General features: G+C 34.5%; 1 protein-coding gene across 5 annotated transcripts in view; it reads right to left on the bottom strand.

Moving 5' to 3' along the window:
* Nucleotides 1–22,157, bottom strand: part of LRBA (LPS responsive beige-like anchor protein) — a 787,622-nt gene that overhangs the window by 570,160 nt on the left and 195,305 nt on the right. For all 5 annotated transcript variants that reach the window (XM_047856873.1, XM_047856874.1, XM_047856875.1 and 2 more), the window contains exons 23-29: nucleotides 12,536–13,588; nucleotides 11,153–11,331; nucleotides 10,184–10,337; nucleotides 9,602–9,782; nucleotides 5,821–5,948; nucleotides 5,214–5,321; nucleotides 1,111–1,267 (exon numbers count right to left, since the gene is read on the bottom strand). In XM_047856873.1, the coding sequence (XP_047712829.1) occupies nucleotides 1,111–1,267; nucleotides 5,214–5,321; nucleotides 5,821–5,948; nucleotides 9,602–9,782; nucleotides 10,184–10,337; nucleotides 11,153–11,331; nucleotides 12,536–13,588 (1,960 nt within the window). The remainder of the gene's footprint in view (nucleotides 1–1,110; nucleotides 1,268–5,213; nucleotides 5,322–5,820; nucleotides 5,949–9,601; nucleotides 9,783–10,183; nucleotides 10,338–11,152; nucleotides 11,332–12,535; nucleotides 13,589–22,157) is intronic.

The raw sequence follows: 22,157 nt of genomic DNA, 5'->3' as shown, positions 1-22,157 counted from the left end.
GAATTTACTAAGAACAATTATCAAGGACCCAGACATATAATCCCAGCTGAGCCATTTCGAGTCAGTCAGCCTCAGCTCTTGGAGCCATCCTTGCTAGGCACTAGATGTATGAGTAGAAAAGCCATCTCAGACTTTACAACCCCAGCAAACATCATCTGGAGCAGGGATGAATGATACTCACTGTGCCCTATATGAATTAAATTCACAGAATCATGATAACAAAACTAAAACAGTTATGGCTTTAACCACTGAACTCTGAGGTAATATGTTATACGGAAGTACACAACTAAAACACTGTTTTTCATCCTTGCCCTCTAGAATGTATTCTCCCTACAGAATCCCAAGTGTTACTTTGAAAAACTTAAGTCAATTGTCAACTGCTATCTCAAAACACTCAAATAATTCTCCATTTTCCTTAGAGTAAAAACCCACACTCCATATCTCTTAATCATTCCTGAAATTTTTCTCTGTTCAATTTTATCTTTTCTTAGAACTTACCACCTTCTAAAATACTATACAATTTATTTAGTACATCTACTTCTTCTTTTCAATCTCCTCTCACAAGAATATATAAGCTCCAAGAAGGATGATGTTCTTTTCCTCTTTTGTTCATGAATATGCCCAAATACCTAGTCGGTACTGAATGAATGCTTATTAAATAAATAAATCACCTCCACTAAGTGGTAGCTACTTCTATGACTGCAAAAGGTGCTTCTCTAACTATACATCTATAACTTGCAGCTACTCTACACCTCTAGTTATTACTGTTATTTATTAGCAAATCTGCCTCTTATAGAGAAATATGAATTATTTCTTCTTCACAATAAATGCCAAGGCAAACAAAAATGTTTAACATGGTATTTGTAAAAGATAACATTTTCTCACTTATGTTTTAATTAAATGGCTCATTTAAAAAAAAAAAAACAAAAATCATCTCCCAACTGCAATTAACTACACAGTACTTAAAATAAATTGAAATATATAGTTATTAATTTAAAAATATATACTCTCACTTTATAAATAAATGGATTTAAATTCCAGAATATTTTAACTATTAGGTAATGTTTTACTTGAACTTTGGATCCCAGAGAATAAAATATGGAAGCTTACCAGGAAGTGATAAATTCCCACTTTCACTACCAGCTTCTTTAGACTGGTTACGCCTTTCATTTTGGGGTTCCAAAATGTCTCTGTACTTTGAGACCATAAGAACAGAGATGAAGTATACAACTGCCAAGGCTAAAAACTGAGCTTGTTTGCTATCCTCCTAGGGAAAAATAAAAGTAGTTGATCATGCCACTATTAAGTAACATGTTTCGATCTTATTTTACATGACAATATTTACATATAAAATACATCCAAAAATCTTTTGACATACACTGAAAATAATAATAAATTCACCTCAACAAAGATTAGGCAAAGAGTCTTGGAAAAATGCCTGTAAATGAGAGTTTTTAATACTTGTGAAACATGGAAACAGAGAATTTGGTTTGTTTTTAAAATGAGGTAACTCAGTCAGAAGACATATGGCATAATATACCTTGTAAGATTAATCAAAAAGCAATTATCATTACATATGTATAACTATTTTTACTTCTAATCATAAGAATTAAAATATGCGGAGGCGCCTGGGTGGCTTAGTCTGACTCTTGATTTGGGCTCAGGTAATGATCTCAGGGTCAAGGGATTAAGCCCCACATCAGGCTCCACACTGAGCATGGAGCCTCCTTAAGATTCTCTCTCTCCCTATGCCCCTTTCCCTGACTTGTGCTTTCTTTCTCTCTCTCTCTCTCCTTCTCTCTAAACTTAGAAAAAAAAAAGAATATGCAAAAAAAAAAATCAGAATTAACAATTTTCCTAAAAGGCATACAACCAAGAGAAAAAAAGCAAGGTAATCAGATACAGAACAAGATGCCAAAGGAATTCTCAAGAGCATTTTAAATAGTACAGACAACCAAGTGTCTAAGATTAAAAATATAGTGTCTGCCAGAAAGAAAAGGACAAACTACGTTGACCTCTAGAAGAGGTCAGGGCTTCATCATAGCTCTACAGATCACCTACATGTCAGTATACTGATGACCTCTTCATCTAGTCCAGTACTCCATCTTCAAAGGGACCCTGCACACATCATTATTCTGAATATTTTTCACAATAGGTTTGCACTTAAAGGAAAAACTTTAAGTCCATCAAATTCTGAAAACCAGAGGTACCGTGAGTAGCAGAAAACTTATAATAAGGAAAACAAAGAACACTGTTGCCTAGCAGATAAATAAATGGCAACTAATGGTGCAAATGAAACAAAGTCAATTAGCTAGTGTCAAATTTTTTTTGACATAATTTCTGGGAAGGAACGAGATATCATGTTCAACCTGAGCATTTCCATTTAATACAAATATTAATCTGTAAAGAATCTATGATACTCTTTAGGCTCATATATAAGACCTTATTAGCCTTGATGGAAAAGATAAATGTACATTTTCCTGTTTTATTAACCATTCCTTTTCTCCAAACACTCCTGTGTTCTACTGCCCCACAATACTGGCACTATTATAATAATTGTTGCTAATGATGTTGGCACCAAAAATGTAGGCAAATAACTTACTTGATTCTAACTTCTTAATCTATACAAATTATTTATATGACTATCTAAATACTTATTTAGCGCATTAATATGTTCAATATTTAGTTATTACAGTATGAAGTTTATAGAATAAGCCTAATTTCTGTCCAAAGAAGAAACATCCCATAGATATTTATGTTTCAGCCTTTTATCCCCAAATAAATTTGTTTTCAACTGTAGGTATCACTTACTGAATACTTATAATGGACCGGGCACTGTACTATGTAGTTCAAACACATTCATTAACCCCTTTTAACAAGATGAGGCCTAGAAGAATAATTGACCTAAAGGCATATAGTAACTGAAAAAGCAAATGTGAACTCAGATTAGAGCGTTTACAAAGTTTAGCACTTAACCTCAGGGTAGTAACTTCTTTATATTGCCAATCTAAGGTCATTTCCTTTTTCATCAAAATTGGATTATGCTAAAAGAGACTCTGGGATATAGTTTGGGAAACACAGTCTTTTTTCTAAAACTCCTATGATTATAAAACTTTTTTAATTACAAAAAAAAAATTTTAGTTATTAATTACTTTTAAAAATTACATGTTAAACATAAGAGATACTCTAATTCTCTGTCCAAATATCCTGACATAAAAACTTATTACAAAGTTCCAAAGAGCCAAATCATAAAGAGCCAAGATGAGGAATTTTCATTTCAAGTACTATGGGAAGCCATTAAAGAATATTTAAAGCAAAAGAATTATATTACTTATAATAGATTTTTAAAAATCACTGTAGGAAAAACAAAGCTATGGGGCAATGGACTCAACCAAAGAAAAGGAAAGTAGCAACAATATTTGGTCCCAAAATAAACCACAGTCAGTGGGTTTAGGGGAAAAAAAAAAACAGTTGATGGTTTCTTAACGAAAGGAATAATAAGAGCTATCAAAAAGCAAATATATGGAGGGGCGCCTGGGTGGCGCAGTCGGTTAAGCGTCCGGCTTCAGCCAGGTCACGATCTCGCGCTCCGTGAGTTCGAGCCCCGCGTCGGGCTCTGAGCTGATGGCTCAGAGCCTGGAGCCTGTTTCCGATTCTGTGTCTCCCTCTCTCTCTGCCCCTCCCCCATTCATGCTCTGTCTCTCTCTGTCCCCCAAAAAATAAATAAACGTTGAAAAAAAAAATTTTTAAAAAAAAAATAAAAAAAAAAAAAAAAGCAAATATATGGAGATCTAAGGAGGCAACACACCTAATGGTTAAGATCAAAATTCCAAGAACCACATTCCCTAGGTCCTTAACCCACTTCCATCTCTTATTATTTGTGTGATCTTAACCATAATATTTAACTTCCATCTTTCTCATAGGATTACTACATGAATTAAATGATACAGAGCATCCATTTCCATGCTTAAAACACAGTAAACATTCAGTAACTGCTAACTATAGGTAATAACTATTAACTACAACTACTATTAACAAATTGTATATGTGTACAAAACTTAGTTAAGAACTCAAAAGAGCACCAAGACCCTACAAAAAGAGGAGGGAAAATTAAAACTGATGGGCACTGAGGAGGGCACCTGTTGGGATGAGCACTGAGTGTTGTATGGAAACCAATTTGACAATAAATTTCATATTAAAAAAAAAAAGAAGTTTTAAAATTTATAAAAAGACTTGCATGTAAAATAGAACATCTAGTACTAAATGCAGTAAGTGTTTAATAATTATTAAGTAATGATAATACTACAAATACTGGTGAGGATTACAAACATATATATATACACATATATATATATAATATATAATTTTTGGACAGAGAAAGAGCATGATCAGGGGAGGGGCACAGAGAGAGAGAGAGAGAGAGAGAGAGAGAGAAAAGAGAGAGAATCTTAAGCAGGCTCCATACCCAGCATGGAGTCCTACACAACCCTGGGATTAGGACCTGAGCAAGTCAAAAATCAAGAGTCAGACACTTAACCAACTGTACACCTAGGCACCCCCAAATAATTTTTATTTTCATCTTTATACTTTCTTTATTCTTTAGACTTTCTTATATGACTTTACAATTTATACGTGAAAACTGCGCCATATGTCAAAATCAACTAAAACAAACATTTTTTAAAAATTAAAACTGCCACATTTCATTATTGTAATTCTAGTTGTTTGAGGGAAAAACATCCAATATTCAGTAAAAATAATATGCCATTCAGAATTTGAACATTTCATTACTTTCAGAGCGTAGATTCTGGAGCTTAAGACTGCTGGGTTGGAATCCTATCATTTACTAGCTCCATTAACTTGAACAAGTTACTCAAGCTCTCTGCCTCAGATTCCTCATTTATAAAATGAGAATTACAAAAGTACACAACTCAAGAAGTCGTTGGACTTAGTGCATGTGAAGCACTTACAGTGCTTACTATGTAATAATGTTTTATTCTTTTCAGTATCATTACTCTGATATATTAATTCCACTTATATAAATAGTACTGTCCAATATTCTAAGATTCTAAAATTATTGTCATGAGAATTGGTTCTAGTCCTTCTTATCTCTATTCAACTGTTTTATATCACAGAAAGTTTTTCCTTTCAATACTTTGGGCCTAGGTAGAAATATGTATCAGCTAAGAGTATGTGAAAGAAATATTGTAACTTACTATGTCTCTGAAGACAACTGCCCTAAGCCGATTAATATCCATGTCTTGTAGAAGCTTGTCAAAATCTCTTACTGGAGATATACCACCAGTTATAATGTCCACTGGACTCTATTTAAGACAAAAAATATATATGTATTACACAGACATTTTAAAATATTAGCACAGTATTCCAAGAACCAGGAAAAAAAGGCTGTAACATTGTTTCTCCTAGCTTATTTTTCCTACTTCCTTCTGTCTTCTTTTTAGGGGTACTGGGATACAGGTGGGGGTCACAGAAGGGAGCCATAAAGGAAAAATTAAACTGCATGCTAACTCACCAAGTTCATGAAATACAGATTGACATATTCAAAGGAAATTGACATATTTGACATAACAAAGACACTAGAAAAGTAAACACTTGGAAAAGCAGACAAGATTAAGTATAAGCAAATCTTTACTGTATATTTAAACACAAATATTTGAATGTTATGTCCACAGACTAAAATAACTATTTTAGAACCTTTGTCAGATTTACTTAACTTTATGTTGAAATGAACAATTAAATCTAAGATCTTATTCATAAAGTAAGAGGTACTTTTTTATTAAATTAATTATTCTGTATGCTTACCTTTGCGGCAGATTTCCCCATGGGAATCAGGCTGTGTACTGTTTTCTGGCCCTTGGCTGCATCTCCTCTAGCTTTCAGCTGTGAATGCTGCTGACACTCTAAACAATTCCTAACTGCCACAGCACACACTGTAATTTAAGGAAAAGATTGGGCCAGAAAATTTTATTTAAGATTTTGGAATTGATAAAAATCACCTACATAATATGATTTACATAAGCTTTTATTTGAAACAGATTACTTTCAGCAAATTCCTACAATGTTCCTGGACTCTATCACCTCGTGGTTGTTTTGTGACTTTGTTAGCTACACTGTTAGGGCCCACTGCTAAGAGAGAATCATTTCAGGGAACTAAATCAACAGGCTAGTGTTTCTTAGAGCTTACCTAAGCTAAAGTGGAATGATCTTTTATTAAGGAAAAGATAGGGAAGAAAAGAACTGAAAAGTAGGAAAAAAGAGAAAGCAAATCACACTGCTATGAACTAGTCTATAATAACAACCTATCACCTTCATCAAAGTAAAATAGTTAAACTTAAAACTTTCATGTATTTCTTACGGTCTATCACTATAGCAACATATTTATAGAGACTGATAAAAGGTAGAACATTTATAGAAAATATTTACAGAGTCTACTTTTAACTGGTTTTCATTAAAACCGTTTAAAAGGTGGGGGGCAGAAAAGAGACTGTGATTAATAAAGTCCAAAATAGCCTCTCCAGTATTATGCTAAGTGAAATAAGTCAGAATGAGGAAGACAAATACCGTATGATTCCACTCATAAATAGAATCTAAAAAAAAAAAATTAATAAACAAATAAAAGCATAATCAGGCCTATGAATACAAAGAACTAATGGTTATCAGAGGGTAGGGCAGTGGCAAATGGGCCAAATGAGTGAAGGGTAAAGACAGATGTAGGCCTCCAACTATGGAATGAGTAAGTCACAGGAATAAACAGCAGAGCATAAGGAATACAGTCAATAATATTGTAATAGCAACGTAACTGGACCTAGCCTAATGTATAAACCTGTCAAATCACTAAGCTGTACACCTGAAACTAATGTAATATTGTGTGTCAACTATACTCAAAATAATAATAATAATAAAAATAATTTTGGGGCGCCTGGGTGGCTCAGTCGGTTAAGCATCCAACTTTGGCTCAGGTCATGATCTTGCAGTTTGTGAGTTCGAGTTCCGCATTAGGCTCTGTGCTGACAGCTCAGAGTCTGGAGCCTGAAGCCTGCTTCGGATTCTGTGTCTCCCCCTCTCTCTGCCCCTCTCCTGCTCATGCTCTTTCTCTCTCTGTTTCTCAAAAATAAATAAAGGGTAAAAAAATAAATAAATAATAATAATAATAATAATAATAATAATAATTTCATCCAGTAGAAACCAACACATTTATAAGCCTAAGGATCTCCAAATCTTTGCTGAAGATTTGATGTTCCAGTATATTACTACCAGATATTAACCTTTTTCTGTTTTGTTTTTGACTAACTGAACAGTTTCACCAATATTATACTCTTAAAATGGTGACCTTCTCTGAGCATAAATCCTATAGTATTCATGTTATATATAACTTATGATTATAAAATTTTAAAGAGCCTGCAATAACACTGTTTGCTAACCTGTGAGTTATGTAAATTCTAGAATTTGGTTGGAACATTTTCAACAACTTAAAATAAGTAGTAAATTAAATGAATCACCTGTTCAAAAAACTACCTCTCTAAATGTGTCCCCCATCAATTACTCGGGTTATTTAGAAATTAATTTTGAAGTTTAAATGATGAATTAGGTAATGCAAACATGACTATGAAATGCTTATTATCATGTGAATCATCTCAGTTCTTGATCAGATCAGTAGCACTCAGGCTATATAAACTGAACAAGAGTAGGAGAGCAAATTAAGAACAAAATGGCAAACTTCTCTGGGGACTCTACTACCAGACTATCCTATGGCTAGCATAGAACTGAAACAGGAAAGTATTCAGATAAGTGCAAGACAGCAACAAAAGTTGGGGAAAAGGAAACAAGGAATATAGTGAGGGAGGGAGGGCAAGAGAGTATGGAAAATGACTCTCAAATTTGAAATCAGGCCCAGAAAAATAACTTTTGCACTTTTTTGTCCCAGGTTGCATAAAATCAAGTTTGGGTATCGCAAAGTTAAAAACCTATCACACTCGGCAGTCTCAGTAGTAGAAGCTACTCTTAACTGTTGCCATCCTGCCTTCTCACCTCCAACCTCAGGAAAGAATAGGAATGAGGAGACCAGGGATCAAACACTGGGATTGTTTACCAAGCTTACCATACTCTATTAAAGACTTTGAACAAATAGTTTTCAGAATCTCACTTCCATATATAAAAAGACATGATGCTGGGGTAGATCAAATTATGAAAATGAGTATTTCCCTAATTTCGGAATACTTGAGTGTAGTGACACATTGATAGCATAGCCTTGTATTTTTAATTCCAGAAGGATACTCTTTATAGGAAAGTGGCAACGTTTAAAAAAAATGGCATATACAAAAGCAATGGAGTCAAAATAGTTTAATTATATTACTAATAGAAAGTTCAAGGAAGTATGTTACAACAGAAAAAGTCGGAAAACAAGTTAAACTATATTCAAATTCTAACTTCACCAACTACAGCTTTTGGATTTTTAATACATTTCCTAATTTCTCTGATCTCAAATATCCTCATGAATAAAAGAAAATAATTGCTGACTCATTGGAAATCTGCAATAAAAAGTGTAGTCAATAAATGACAGTTTTTGTTTTCTTATACTTACCATTTGAATCTAATTAAAATTTTAAAACAAATTTCTAAAAACTGTCACATCAAGTTCTTTAGAGCATCCCAAGTTGAAAAGTAGTTTGAATAGCATTTTGAGTAATCAAAACATAATCAGTGCACCAAAGAAGTCTAAATATATCTCAGCTTATATAACAGACACTCATGCTAAAAATGGGAAAATATTTCATTAACAATGAGATTTTCCACCTTTAGTGTTACATTTCCACAGATGCCTTATTTCTGATCTCTCTTCATGTGGCAATGGTTCCTAGTGGTTTTGCTTCCATTTCTTCAACCACCTCTTCCTACCTGCTTCTCTCCATTTAATAAGCAAATCATTAACAAAACCTCAGTATTTACAACTAGATGCAGGAAACCTTCTGCCCAGAGAAAATATTTTGCTTCACCTAAGGAAGCCCTGATGACATTAAAAATTCTTTATGTATTTTAACTTTTACCTAAGCAAGAAATGCCTCCAGGAGAATAGAGATCTAGATTGCAGGAACTGTTCCAACAAATTACCATGGCTCATGTGGATAAAGGCTGTACTTGAATGATGCTAGTTTTAGAATCTTGCTACTCAAGTATGTTTGTAAGATAGCAGTTTCAACATCACCTGGGATGTTAGGCAATTATAGACCTCACCCCATACTAACTGCATTTTAACAAGATGCTATGGTGATTTCTTGTGTATGAATCATCTTAAAATCTGAGAAGCACCATTTTTGAGCAAAAAAAGATCAGAGGAGGAGGGGTAATGGTGACCACAATCAACTGAGATTTTTTAAAACATGTCATTCCTCTAGCCAATTTTATAACTACTACTATAAGCATAGTACTTAGATAGTCTTCACTCTTTGGAGATTAAAAAAAAAAGCATATGACAAATTGCCTAGTACTCATTTTCCCAACAACAGATAAAAGATAATTTCAATCTAATATGTCAAGATAACTGAAAACTTTCAAAGTAAATTCCTGATAGGTTTTAACAGCTCACCTAGTCGGAGACACTGTCGCAAAATTCCTCCAGAAGACATATTTTTTTCAGCTTCAATTTCAGTAAAGCCAAGAGAACTTGCAAATATAAGCACATCCACAAGGCTGATTAGCCTCTGCAAAAATGTCACAGAGGCTTCTATTGAAAGGCCTTGAGTAGGTTCTATATTCTCCAGCTCATGCTGTAAGGAACAGAATTTGAAATTTATATCTATATTTTGATAAAAATCTAATTTTCTTGGATACATTCGCCAAATTTCTAAGTTTTATAAAAAGCCAGCTTTCAGAAATCTAGTTCAACAGAATGTTTTCCTTTTTCATCTAAAAAGAAGGCAACAGAAAAGTACAGGTGAACCACCACCAATCATATTCTCTAGCTGACTCATACCTAAGAAATCAACGTAATTTTTAGTTCTTTCATTCTTGGAACAGATTCTAAGGTCCTTTCAGGTAACTGTAAAAGATACTGTTACTTTTGGCTTAATGCACTTATGATGCATAGTAACCACCACATTCAAGTGTTAACAAAGATGCATAACAGTAGCATTTTCACACCAATTTTATAGAGTAGTTAAATCCTTACTGTAGCCGATGTAGCAGCTGAAAGCAATGGCAGTATACCCCCACAAGCCATGACCATATTGTCCATCACTTGAGAGATGAGATGAATTGTGTTGTGTACAAAGATGACATTATCACTGCTATTCACGAAGTCCATAACTGTCTTTGTTGAATGGCTGTCCAAAGATAAATGATGTTTACTGATAAAGCTAAAGAAAGGAAATCACAGTTTGCCTACTTGAGGGGAGGGAGGATAAGACAGTGCGTTTGCTTCGTCTTTAAAGCTGAGGTAATGATAATGATACAACAGACATGTTGGGGATGTACTTCTTCACAAGATGTAGACCATTTCATATCAGGAGTTACTATCCATGCCCCTTTTCAGTGCTGAAACATATAATACTATTCATCTTGTATATAAAAAGTTGAATTATCCTTAACTGGGAACAAAATTGAGAAGTCACATAGCAAAAACTAAGAGGCAAATGGTGTTAAATGTGCAAATAAAAATAAATTTTCTACTAACATTTTCTTAGATAAAGCCATAACATGCTTTTAAACAGGATAAGTGTAGTATACAAGTAACAATAAACCAATTAGGCATTTCAAAAACATAAATCATACAATAGATAATCTGAAATATACAGATTTCTTATACCAAAACTACATTGGAGAATTGGGTGTTATAGAGTCCAATTTTTTTATTTTTAGTACTTATAGATAAACCAACTTAGCTTTTATGCTACAGGAAATCTTCAGCACATTTTTTAAAAGAAAAATCTCTGATTTTCAGTTTTTTGTAATTCAGACTGGGTAGCTCATTTTTACAATGGCCAAAAAAGTTAATTCAATAAAACCCTATCACAGAAATAATTTATATTCTACTTTTTAACTAATGTCTGAAATAAATTGCAAAATGTTAACTATATAAATTTCTTTAAACAAACACTAAACTTCATACACATCTTCTATAACAAACATAGGGACATACCTTCTCCACATCTGTATATCTGTTTCTATTGAAAATAATAGATCAGTGAGCAAACGTTGATGCATTTGAGACCATTTGAACTCAGGAATACGAAACATAGCAGATCTGGAATCCCTCCTTTGTCCATTACCTCCATCTGGTGCTATTCCTTGACCTGGCCCCTCCTGTTGCCTTGACATCTAATACAGTAAATTTAGAAGAGTAATAAAATAAATTGAACTTCAAAGAAGGTATTAATAATAATAGCTCCTATGCAATTCATCTAACAAATAATCACATTTGAAGATACTAAGGAACCAAATTTACAGAAAAATAATCAATAAGTAATAACATTAAAACTTTAATACATTTAGGGACGCCTGGGTGGCTCAGTCGGTTAAGCGGCCAACTTCAGCTCAGGTCATGATCTCTCAGTCCGTGAGTTCGAGCCCCGCGTCGGGCTCTGTGCTGACTGCTCAGAGTCTGGAGCCTGTTTCAGATTCTGTGTCTCCCTCTCTCTGACCCTCCCCTGTTCATGCTCTGTCTCTCCCTGTCTCAAAATAAATAAAACGTTTGAAAAGAAAACTTTAATACATTTAAAGCCAAGTTACCAAAAATGCTAACTACCGTAATTCAACAGTCATTAGCTTGGAACCATTTGGTATTACAACCAGCTAATGTATCATTTCTACAAAGGAATCAAGAAGTTCTTAGATTTGAATATGAGGAGGAAAGAAAGGCAGTATCTGGATTATAAATTGGTTAAAATTAAAAACAAACATAAAGATAACAAAATTAAGAACACCCAACAAAATAGGAAAGAGGGAGTTAAGAGGTGAACAGCATGAAAAATTATAACATGGAATCAACCACTGTCTCATGAATTATTCTGAGATACTAGTAAAGGAGAAAGCTGTGCCTCTTGATCTCAGAAAGGTTCCACCACTCTTACAAAATAAACAAACCTCGTGGAACAATTTTAAACTACATGCTTCATATATAAAATTATACACTAGTAGGTGGTTCTGCAGGACAACAGCCCTAGATTTTTGTCAGAAAATTAATGTGCTAATAACTACGATTATGTTATCAAATAAAGGTAAAGACAAGTATTTCCAATATTTGCTTTCTAAACTAAAATTATTACAATCCTAAATCTTGAAAGTAGAAAGTAGTAACTTCTGGTGATCTTGTGGTAAAAATAATAATAAAAGCTGCCATTTAATCAATTCACACTAAAACCTTGTGCTAAAGAAAACAAATATAATCTTTACATTCATCGCATTTATATAATTGCAAATAGGATATGAATCAACTCCAAAAAAAAATAAAATGTAAGTATATACACTTGCTCTATCTTATTTCAATGCAAATACACTTCAAGAATACAGTAAATATAATCACCTCAAGCACAGGTTGATGGGGGTGAGATGCTTCCATGTTTGTATTGGCCTTCAACTCCAATCTCTCAGTATCTGTAGCAACACTGGAAACGTCCAATTTAGCAATCCTCTGCTCAGAAGTAGTAGGAGACTCAAAGATATTACCAGGAGAATCACTAGGTAATTTGGTTTCTCTATCAGAGTTACTTGTTTTCTTCCCTTCCTCTAGCATTGCACCAATATCTGATTGTACAAGTGTCTGGGAAACAGTAGCGTCTGGTGAGGTAGCCGGAGACCCTGATGCTGGCATAGTCAAGATTCCAGAGTCTTTGGAATCTTGAGTTTCGCTGTCCGTTTGCTTCTTATTTACAGATTCTTCCTCTTGAAATATTAATTTGTTGTCATTACTAAACATGTCCAGTCTTTCACTGGCTTCAGAGGCAGCTGGAGACAAACTATCTTCTTGGAGTTCTGTGCGTAGACTGGCTTCCTCAGTAGGACTACTTTCTACTTTCAGTTCTACATAATCATCATCTTCCTCTACTATAGATTTCTCCAATAATTCTGGCACCTCTGAAGCATCCTCTTCTGAAGGAGAACTTACAGAAGCAGTTACTTCACTAACAGTTATTATACCTTTGCCAGCTCTTTTAAAAGAATTAGAGGAAACAGTCTCACCTATTGTATCAGAAGATACTTCTAAATCATCTATATGAATTGTTTCATTTATCAGTGTTTCCTCTAAAGGGACTTCATCCAGTAACTCCTGATTTTCTTGACCAGTTTTCCTTTCTTCATTAGACGTGTTAGGAGTTTGCAGTCCAACGCTGGATGTAGAGTTTACTGAAATTGTCTTCTCAATACTTGACTTTTCATCACTATTTCTGGGGATATGAGTAGACACAGGACAATCCTTCATATCTGATTGCTGGGATGCTACTGAAACATTAACATCCCTGCTAATGACAGAGACTGCTCCAACTGGACTTGAACATTGCCCAATTTCTTCATCAACCTTTCCCTGGTGTTCTCTGAATATATTGGCAAGATTTTCTTTGTGTATTTCAAAAGTGACCTAGATGAAAAACATCCAGTCAAAATATGCAAAAAAGAAAGAAAAACAGAACATACAGTACATAAAATTAAAAATTTAACTATTTTTCAAATAAATGGTTTTATATAACACAATAAAATAATTTTCCTAGAATATCCTTATCTTATAAAATGAACAAAAAGTCAATCACAAAAATTTAAATACTCAAAAAAAATGAGAGCTATACTTAATGATGATAGGTAGCATGGCTTTAAACCACAATAACATCCTTACTTAGCCTATTCTTAAACATATATATGAAAAGAATATACTATTCCAGTGACCTCTATAAACTGTACCAGGATCTAAGTATATAGCGTTGTGAAGGGCTTTGTACACTAGATAATACATTGTTTTAACTGCAGTGAAAATCCATTTCCATGTGACTTATCCTCAACATAGATTAAAAATATCAATTAATTATGCCCACTATTATAGCAGCTCTCCATATATTTATTTAGTAAAACTTTTTCTTACTAAACTAATACAAATTCAGCAATGAGAAAAAAATCCAATCCTTCCCCAAAGCTCAACCATAATTTTCAAAGTCTAAACTGGTCAAAATAGCCTGCAAGTTCCAGGTTATCCATCCATCCGTCCATCCATCCATCCATCCACCCAACGCCACTTGCTTGTGACTGACTAGTATGTATCAGGCACTATGAACATCAACTCTTATCATGCCTGGCCCTGCACACTTTTACCTCAATAATTTTCTTACCAAAGATTATTATAGCCACCATTATCTGGTTGCCACTGGTGTTAGAACAGGAAACACCCCTCAGAAAGAAGTATAATACAAGCAGAAAGTACAGACATAATTATAGTTTACCAATGTTAGAACTGTTTGTTCCTGTAACCTACATTATTATAATATATACAGCAAACTGAACCTTTAGTCAACAAACATTTATTGAGCCCTAGTATGGGAGGATGGTAGTAGATGACAGGAAAAGATGATTTTTGTGCACAAAGACACATAGGCATTTTTGAATCATAGGTATGTATACATATGGGTAAAAGGCAAACAAATGTTTAAATAATGCACAATGCACACATTTTTTCAATAGCTATTTACTAACCTTCACTCATAATATATACAGTATGCTCATGCCTTAATAGGATACAGCTAAAAATAAAAATGTTTGGAAAATAAACATTTTACAAATTATAAATACTGGGGGAATTTTTCTGAATATTTCAAAATGTAATGCATATATTCTAAAGAATAAAATGGCACAGTAACATTAACAAAATATCAATTTATTTTATAACCATTTTTTTTAATGTTTTGTTTTGTTTTGTTTTGTTTTGTTTTAAATAGGTCCACACCCAATGTGGGACTTGACTCACAACCCTGAGATTAAGAGTCACATGCTCTACCAACTGAGTAAGCCATGTGCCCTGAACTAACTTATTTTAATTGACCAACTTCTCATTATCTAGTCAGCAAAATTTACTGAACACCCAAAGCATGCCAGGCACTGTGTGATGAACACAATGTCCTTGCCTTCATGAGGCTTACAATCTAATGAAGGAGATTGAAAACAAATATACAAAAATATAAGATAATGTCAGTTAATAGTGAGAGATTTGAAGGTGGAAAAAAAAAGAAAATAAAAGTCTAGGTGGGATGATGTAGTAGAGTAACTGGGGAAGGTCTCTAAGGATATTATATTGAACAGAGATCAGAATAAAGTGAGACAGAAAGTTATATGAATATGAAAAGGAAAACAATTTCAGGCAGAAGGAAAAACAAATGCAAAGCCCCTAGTAGCCAAAATAATCGTGGTATGTTGGAGGAACAATAAACAGTAGAAAGAGAACTATAGATAAGGTCACAGAGGAAGGCATTGGCTAGATCATAGTTACAGAGAACTATAGACTGTATTAATGATTTTGAATTTTATTCAGAGAGAGAGCCACTAGAAAATTTTGAGTAAGAGTAAGACAAGATAGGTTTGTTGTTGTTGTTGTTGTTGTTGTTGTTGTTGTTGTTGTTTTTAATGATCCGATTTCTTAAGGTATCATTTAGTCTATTTGGAAAACTGACTTTAGGGAAATCATTTCTGCACTGATAAGACAATTATTATTGTCTAGAGAAGGCAAGTTTCATACCACCAACCTCAGAGTGATTTTGAAAATAGATCCTTTATTTCAAACACAGTAAGTTTAGTTTTCAATAATTATTTGCTTTCATTTTACTCAATTTAAGGATTTTAAATTTTTTATTATAAAATATATCCATAAACATAAATACATACAATTTATACATACAGATCAAAGAGTAATTTTTTAAACCCAATACACCTACTATCCACAACAGGAAACGGAATACTACTACCTCACAATTCCTCTATGTGCCCATCCTCAACTGTACTCCCAACCTCCCTACCCTTATTAAGAGCAAATCAACATTCTTACACTTCTGTTGTTCCCTACCTGTTTGTTAACAGCTCTACTACCTATACAGTAAAAATACTTATCAAGTTTAGTTTGAGAAGCTAAATATAGCATAATCTTAGCCAGCCATCAAATAAAAGGGCAATATTGCTAAATAAATAAATAAATAAAGGCTATCAGAAGACAAGCTACAGTTCCTGAAGTTTCTCTTCAGTTTCTATAAGAGGGTATATAAGGGTATTTCTAGGAAGTCTGTTGGCAAGGCCATTAGGAAATATACAAGGCGTTAAGAACTAGAGCATCTATAAGGGGTAGTGTGGGCCAGGTAGTAGGTATCTGGCATGAATAACGTACAAGAAGTATACTACTTTGTATCTTCCAATTCTCACCATGGTCTACCTCTACTCTCAGAAGTAAATCAAAGCAGACCACTTTTTTGAGGAGAGAAGCATGAATGTACAAATGATCCAGGCAGGAGGAATACGGGCCTATCACATGTAGGTAATTTGTTCTCAGGTTAAAAAAAAAAAAAAAAAAAAAAAAAGTTATAACGGCAGGTGGCATTTCATTGACAATAGCTTCCCTCTATATCTGTCTCCTAAGTCAAACCATTCCAGTTTAGAAAGACTGTCATATGTCTACTACATAGCTATCATTGCAGGATCTCCCTGAACCATGGTCCTAGAGATCCCTTCTCATCTCTCTTCCACGTTGCCTCTCCTTTTCCCTATGTCCCATATATTTGTTTAAAGCTCTCCTTTTGGTGTGTATATCCTCTGGCGCCTTCTCAAAAAATAAGTACATGTAAACTAAGTTTTTGAGACTTTAAAACATTTATTTTACCTCCATACTTGATTAACAGAGTATAAAACCATAGGTTGGATAGCATTAATCCCCAGAATTTGAAAGGTATTTCTTCACTTATTTCTGTGCTTCTGTTGCGAAGTCTCAGCCTACTCTGATATCCTTTATATAAACTATTTTGTTCCCTGTGAAATCATATAAAATATCCTTGCTCTTAGTGCTTTCAAATTTCACAATGATTTTCAGCACAGATCTATTTTCATCCATTGTGCTAAACACCCATTGGGTCCTTCCAATCAAGCAACAAATATCCTTGGCTCTGGGAAATTTTCTTGAATCTATTAATTTATACCTTTGTCTCCTTTTTCACCTATTCTTGCTTTCTAGGATTACTATATTTTGACACTGCACTGAATACTCCTCTAATTTTCTTACCATATCTCTATTTTCAATCCCTTTGTCTTTTGGTTCTACTGTCTCGGAGAGTTCCTCCACTAACCCTTAAACATGTTTTACATTTCTCCTATATGAGTCTGGGCTAGTCACTTGACTTCTTACTGCTCATATTAAAATGGGTGGTACAAAGGGAAACACAAACCTAAAAAATTTTTATTTTAAATGTTCCCTGGTGTTAAAAAAGAAAATTCCCTCTCCTCTCTTGAGCACTTCCTGTAGAAAACCTGAAGTTCAAAATACAGTAACCCTTGAACAACACAAGGGATGGGGTGCCAAATCCCCCCAAACCTCACATGCAGTCAAAACTCAAGCAAAACGTGGGGCGCCTGGGTGGCTCGGTCGGGTAAGCATCTAACTTCGGCTCAGGTCATGATTTTGCAGATAGTGAGTTTGAGCCCTGTGTCAAGCTCTGTGGTGACAGTTCAGAGCCTGAAGCCTACTTTGGATTCTGTGCCTCCCTCTCTCTCTGCCCCTCCCCTGGCTGTGCTCTCTCTCTCAAAAATAAACACTTAAAAAAAAACTTTTTTTAATCAAGTAAAACTTGAATCCACAAAAACTTACTGACAGCCTACTGCTGACTAGAAGACTTACTGATAACATAAACAGTCTATTAGCATACATTCTGTATGTTGTATGTATTATATGTATCCCTATAATAAAATAAGCTGGAGAAAAGAAAATTTTAAGAATTGGGGTTCCTGGGTGGTTCACTCGGCTCAGGGTCCAACTTCGGCTCAGGTCATGATCTCACAGTTCCTGCAGCTCAGAGCCTGGAGCCTGCTTTGGATTCTGTGTCTCCCTCTCTGCCACTCCCCCACTCATGCTCTGTGTTTTCGTTTCTCTCTCTCTCTCTCTCTCTCTCCCTCTCTCTCAAAAATAAACATTAAAAATTTTTTTAATGTTAAGAATGTCTAAGGAAAAGACATTTCAAGTATATATTTATCCAAAAAATCCACATATGAGTATACCTGCTCAGTTCAAACCTATGTTGACCCAGGGTCAACTGTACTTTCTCTGGCATTTTGAGATGTATATAAATCTTGTGAAAAGGTAATAAGTCTTTGTGCTATTTCTGCATCCCGGGGATATCTTTCCTGGGGGTGTTCAAGTCATCTCTTTGAAACATGAACATCAAGAATGATGATGCCCTGCTTCCTGTCTCTATGGGAGTTTAAACCTAAGTATTTAGTTCCAAAATGTAACCTCCAGCTTGGCCAACATATACAAGATTTTCTCTTTTGGATAAAAACAGCTACATGTATATAATGGATTGTATCTGTCTGGCCATATAAAATGGTGAAATGCTTTTTTTTGTCTTTGAAATCTCTTCAGTGGATAGCCTGATATGTGCATTACAGTCTGGCTTAATGCTTACTGATTATTTCACTCCTTTCCACACTTTGAAAACAGGGTATTTTGTGCTAACAGGAGCTTTTATTTTTAATTATTTCCCGAACAATATACTAATAAGGTTATTAACATACAGTTATTAAGAGATTAAATGAGTTCTATATGTAAAGTACTTAAAATGGCCCAATACCATTTTGGTGACTGCTGTTTATTTTTATTATAGAAAAGCATTATATTCTAGTTTCATAGTTTATAGTTACTCTTATCTGAGGATGTTAATAGTTATTTTTCTTCTGTTTTGTTTCTTCTCTTTGTGTTATCTGTTTTCCTTGAGTTGCCTCTATTGGTCTGCTTTGTTTCTATCTCCCATGTTAGATGCTTTTCTTAAAACTCTGATATAACTTGGTTTTCTCCTCAGGATTGGCAAAAGGAATGACAAAGGGTCCAGGGGTTAAAAAGCTCTCACTACAGTGGGTAATCTACTTTTACCTTTACTATATCATGATCTGGGCACAGTTTGATTCAGACAACCCAAAGAAGGGTACACACACAACCCAAAGAAGCATCTTCCAATGTTCTGCTTGCAGGGTTATGGTCTGGTTGCCTACATTTTAGGAGGTAAACACGAAAAGCACAATGGTGGAAGTGTTGCCTTTGCACCCAACATTCAGTTGCACACAGTCTCTTAATCTCCCCACCCCGTCCATTTTGCTAATATAAACAAAGACCAGTGGCCCTCTGTATTGCCCTCTCTAGATTCTGTAAGAATAGACTGGGATAGTGTTTTAATAGCACGGAGGAAGGGAGAGTAACGACGTACCAAATTGCTATTCAAACAATCTTATTCAATGTTTTTTGCTTCTAGCACACCCAACCCCCAATTCTCAGTTTCATATACAGATAGGCTTCCAGTTCCTAAGAATCCTGAGTGTTCTTTAGTGAAAATAAAGTTAGCTCTTAGCTTTCCCCACGCTAAGTTCATAATTTACTTTTCCCAATCTAAGTTAATACACCTATAGATCTGACCGCTAGACTCTAAATTTTACTGCTTTTCACTCTATTCCTATTCTCTCCATCCTGTGGACTTACATATTTTTCAAAACCCTTTCATGGCATTTTTAGTAGGGTTTCAATATGAAGTAAAATTAGATGTTAGTGTTCAACGTTCCAGTTTAATCCAAAAGCTTTGTTTTCTCTAAGTCAGCTTAAATCAACATATACTTAGTTTCTGTTCATCTAGTTAGGAGCTATTTTCCAAAATCATTAAGCATATACCTTCCTTTTTTATTTTTTTAAAATAAAGCAATATTATGTTTGATTATGCTTCACACACACACACACACACACACACACACACAAAACCACAGAAACCATAGAGATTTTAAAGGCTATTCTTTGTAATTTCTTGTTAATAGTAACTGTAAACTACAACATTTTTACCCAACATTGAACAAAATCACTGAAATACCTTCTAAAAGTGCTATAAATTCAATATCCTTCTAAAAGTCTATGAGAATAAAGATTAAGATGAATGCAGACCCCTCAAAAAACTTGCTTGTATTTAAATTCAAAATACTTTCAGGTGCATTCCCTCTAAATCTATTTTGTTGGGTTTTTTTAATCATGAATGGATGTTCTATTTTGCCAAATGCTTTTACTGCATCTGTTGAAAGGATCACATGGTTCTTACCTTTTCTTTTATTAATGTGGTGTAGCATGTTGACTGATTTAATAATACTTAACCACCCTCACAACCCAGAAATAAAATACCATTTGATAGTGGTGAATGATCTTGTTAATGTACTGCTGAATTCAGTTGGCTAGTATTTTATGAAGAACTTTTGCATCCACATTCATCAGTAGTTCTCTTTTTAGTGCAGTCTTCATCTGGTTTTGGTATCAGAGTAATGCTGGCCTCACAAAATGAATTTAGACTTTTTCCTTCATTTTCTACATTTTAGAATAGCTTGAAAAGAATAGAACAGGTATTAAATCTACTTTAAATGTTTGGTAGAATTCACCTGTTGAAGCCATCGGATAAAGGCGATATATGAAAAGCCCACAGCTAATATAATACACTCAACAAGGGAAAACTGAAAGCTTTTCCTTAACAGTCAGGAATAAGACAGGGATGTCCATTCTCACCACTGTTACTTAACACAGTACTGGAAGTCCTATCCACAGCAATCAGACAACAGGAAGAAATAAAAGGCATCCAAATCAGCAAGGAAGAAGCCAAACTTTCACTATTTGCAGATGACATGATACTGTATATAGAAAACCCAAAGGACTCCACAAAAAAATTGCTAGAACAGATACATGAATTCAGTAAAGTCATAGGATACAAAATCAACATACAGAAATCTGTGGCATTCCTATACACCAAAAATGAAGCAGCAGAAAGAGAAATAAAGGAATCAAACCCATTTGCAATTGCACCAAAAACAGTAAGATACCTAGGAATAAATTTAAACACAGGGGTAAAAGATCTGTACTCTGAAAACCATGAAACACTGATGAAAGAAACTGAAAATAACACACACAAAAAATGGAAAGACATTCCATGCTCATGATGTGGAAGAACAAACATTGTTAAAGTGTCTATACTATCCAAAGTAATCCATATATCTAATGCAATCCCTATGCAAAATACCAACAGGTGGGGTGCCTGGGTGGCTCAGTCAGTTAAGCATCCAACTTCAGCTCAGGTCATGATCTAGCAGTTTGTGGGTTTGAGCCCCACATCGGGCTCTGTGCTGACAGCTCAGAGCCTGGAGCCTACTTCAGATTCTGTGTCTCCCTCTCTTTGTAACTCCCTCACTCATGCTCTGTCTCTCTCAAAAATAAATAAACATTAAAAATAATTTAAATACCAACAGCAAAATACCAAGAGCTAGAACAAACAATCCTAAAACTTATATGGAACCACAAAAGACCCCAAATAGCCAAAGCAATCTTAAAAAAGAAAAGCAAAACTGGAGACATAACAATTCCAGGCATCAAATTACATTACAAAGCACAAGTTGGACACAAATTGGAATGTAGACACAAACTGGAATGGAACAGGATGTAAAACCCAGAAAAACCCCACAACTATATGGTCAATTAATCTTCGACAAAACAAGAAAGAATATCCAATGGGAAAAAGACAGTTTCTTCAACAAATGGCGTTGGAAAAACTAGAGAGCAACATGCAAAAGAATAAAACTGGACCACTTTCTTACACCAAACACAGAAATAAATTCGAAATGGATAAGAGACTGGGAAGCCTGGATGGCTCAATCAGTTGACCATCTGACTCTTGATTTCAGCTCAGGTCATGATCTCACGATCACAAGATCAAGCCCCAAGTCAGGCTCCATGCTGAGCATGGAACATACTTAAGATTCTCTCTCTCTCCCTTTCTCCCACTCCCCCACTTGTGCTTTCTCTCCAAAATAAAAAATAATTTTTAAAAATGGATTAAAGACCTAAATATGAGACCTAAAACCATAAAAATCCTTGAGGAGAACACAGGCAGTAAATTCTTTGACAATGG

The sequence above is a fragment of the Prionailurus viverrinus genome, chromosome B1 (genome assembly GCF_022837055.1).
Source record: "Prionailurus viverrinus isolate Anna chromosome B1, UM_Priviv_1.0, whole genome shotgun sequence".
Lineage (NCBI taxonomy): Eukaryota > Metazoa > Chordata > Mammalia > Carnivora > Felidae > Prionailurus > Prionailurus viverrinus.
Note: the sequence above shows the minus strand (reverse complement) of the source record. Positions and strands in the feature narration are given on the sequence as shown.